Source organism: Penaeus japonicus, unplaced genomic scaffold, assembly GCF_977035675.1.
Source record: "Penaeus japonicus unplaced genomic scaffold, GWHDUDI00000001_assembly GWHDUDI00000040, whole genome shotgun sequence".
NCBI lineage: Eukaryota > Metazoa > Arthropoda > Malacostraca > Decapoda > Penaeidae > Penaeus > Penaeus japonicus.
In genome coordinates this window covers 14,240,231-14,242,730 of record NW_028234442.1, presented here as the reverse complement: position 1 = coordinate 14,242,730, position 2,500 = coordinate 14,240,231, and the positions used below count along the sequence as shown (strand labels likewise).

General features: G+C 53.2%; 2 protein-coding genes across 5 annotated transcripts in view; one reads left to right on the top strand and one right to left on the bottom strand.

Annotated features, from left to right (window-relative positions):
- LOC122246048 (BTB/POZ domain-containing protein KCTD9) overlaps positions 1-2,500 on the bottom strand; it is a 454,156-nt gene that overhangs the window by 388,288 nt on the left and 63,368 nt on the right. The gene's annotated exons all lie outside the window — the stretch shown is intronic.
- Positions 1-2,500, top strand: part of LOC122249892 (uncharacterized) — a 24,555-nt gene that overhangs the window by 154 nt on the left and 21,901 nt on the right. For all 3 annotated transcript variants that reach the window (XM_043011069.2, XM_086533748.1, XM_086533749.1), the window contains exon 1: positions 1-218. This exon is cut by the window's left edge and continues 154 nt beyond it. In XM_043011069.2, the coding sequence (XP_042867003.2) occupies positions 87-218 (132 nt within the window). In that variant the 5' untranslated portion in view covers positions 1-86. The remainder of the gene's footprint in view (positions 219-2,500) is intronic.

Genomic DNA, 2,500 nt, shown 5'->3' with positions numbered 1-2,500 from the left:
AGTTGAGGAGTGGGGCCACGGCGATGGAAAGTTGATTAGTCAGTGTACCTTAGAGTCTACCATCTCCCTTGACTCATAGCATCGGCATGAGGGAGAAATGTATGTCGAGATGTCCGAGGCATGACGAGTACTATCACACCAGGAAGACGATGACGTTCACTTCCATCCCTTCGCTGATTGGTCAACTGCCAGTGACGTCATCAGCCAGGTTCTTGCTGGTAGGTCGAACACCCACTGACGTCATTCTGAGGTCACACGCTGGTAGGTCAGACAGGGATCGAGGACGCCTCGATGACGTCACGGATTCTTGTCAAGTATTTAATTCCCCGGATCCGTGACGTCATCGTTAAAAGGCCGGCCGCGACCGTTACTCGTTTCGCAAATACGACCTTCCTTTTAAAAGTCAAGTAAACGAGATAAGAGGACCGGGATTTTAGTGGCTATTATTTGATAAGACCGAGTTATTTTAACTTTTTTTTTTTTTTTAAGAGAAATACTTCAACGCAAACCTCGTATTCAAGTGCAAGCGATTTCCCGAATTGTCTGGAATGATCTCATTTACAGCAGCCAGACCGCGATAAGCAGCTGTTCCGTGCAGACGGAGCAGGTGTAACAGAGCAGCTGCTATTCCTGATGGGAGTTTGTTAAAAGCAATACAGGCGGACTGAGAGAGAGTGAGAGACAGAGGCAAGGGGAGAGGACACACCCATGCATGCTCCGTGGGTAACTTTGTCCTCCTCTTACTCTTTGTGTTCTGTGCATGACCAGGCTCTTATTAACCTCGCTTTGTGTTTGGTTTCGTATTTCTCTCTCTCTTTCTTTCTCTCTCTCTCTCTCTCTTTCTTTCTCTCTCTCGCGCTCTCGCTCTCTCTCTCTCTCTCTCTCTCTCTCTCTCTCTCTCTCTCTCTCTCTCTCTCTCTCTCTCTCTCTCTCTCTCCTCTCTCTCTCTCTCTCTCTCTCTCTCTCTCTCTCTCTCTCTCTCTCCTCTCTCACCTCTCTCGCTCTCTCTCCTCTCTCATCCTCTCTCTCTCTCTCCCTCTCTCTCTCTCTCGTACACTCGTTCCTCGCCCTCTCCTCACTCCCCTCCCTCTCTCTCTCTCCTCTTCTCCTCCTCTCCTTTCCCCTTCCTCCCTCCCTCTATCTCTTCCTCTCCCTCTCCCTCTCCCTCTCCCTCTCCCTTCCCCTCCCTATCTATCCCTCCCCCCTTCCTCCCTCCCTCCCTCCTTCCCTCCCTTCTTCCCTCCCTCTATCTCTCCCTCCCTCCCTTCCTCCCCCTATCTATCCCTCCCCCTTCTCTCTCTTTCCCTCCCTCCCTTCCTCCCCCTATCCCCCCCCCTCTCTCTCTCTCTCTCTCTCTCTCTCTCTCTCTCTCCTCTCTCTCTCCCCTCCTCTCCTCTCTCTCTCTCTCTCTCTCTCTCTCTCTCTCTCTCTCTCTCTCGCTCCTTCCCTCTCCCTTCCTCCCTCCCTCCCTTCCTCCCTCCCTCCCTTCCTCCCTCTATCTCTTCCTCTCCCTCCCTCCCTCCCTCTCTCTCCCCCCCTCCCTCCTTCCCTCCCTTCCTCCCTCCCCCCTCCCCCCCTCTCTCTCCCTCCCTCCCTCCCTCCCCCCCTCCCTCCCTCCCTCCCTCCCTCCCCCTCTCCCCCCCTCTCTCTCTCTCTCCCTCCCTCCCTCCCTCCCTCCCCCTCCCTCCCATATCCCTTCCTTTCTTCCTTCTTTCCTCTCTCTCTCCCTCCCTTCCCACCTTCCACCATTCCTCCCTTCCTTTCTGTCTTCCACACTGCATGATGCGTGCGTGCATGCATGACATCCAGGCAAGCAGGCTCTGGGAGAGGGCTCAAAGCCTGTCAGCTAGCAGCATATAATCCCCCTTTCCCCTTCCTCCTCCACTCTCCCCTTCCCCTTCCCCTTCCCCTTCCCCTTCCCCTTCCCCTTCCCCTTCCCCTTCCCCTTCCCCTTCCCCTTCCCCTTCCCCTTCCCTTACCCCTCTTCATCTTTTGCTTGTGTTGCGTGCGTGACCGACCTTTGTGTGGTTGTGTGTGTGTAGCTGCGTGTTTGAGTCGATGTAGAGGCATGTTTCATGGAGGGAGGGAGGGAGGGAGGGAGGGAAGAGTGGAGGGAGAAAGGGAAAGAGAGGGGAAGGTGAATTAAAAAGGGGAAGGATTGGAGAGGGAGTGGAAGGTATGGAAGAAAGGGGAGTGAAGGGAAGGGGTGGGTAGAGGGTAATATTTGATAAGAAAGTGCGTGAAGGGAGAAGGGAGGGGGATGAATTAAAAAGGGGAGAGACTTGGGGGGTGTTGAGAGGGGAAGGAGGGGGAAGTGGGGAAAAAGAGGGAATTAAAACGAGAAGAGAGAAAATGGAAACCGAAAAGAGGAGGAACAACATAAAGCAAGAATGAAAAGTGGAAATGCGGAGGAAGAGAATAGGGAGAGGGAGAGGGATAGAGATAGAGAGGGAGAGGGAGATTTAAACATATGAAAAAAATAAGATGAAAAATATGACAA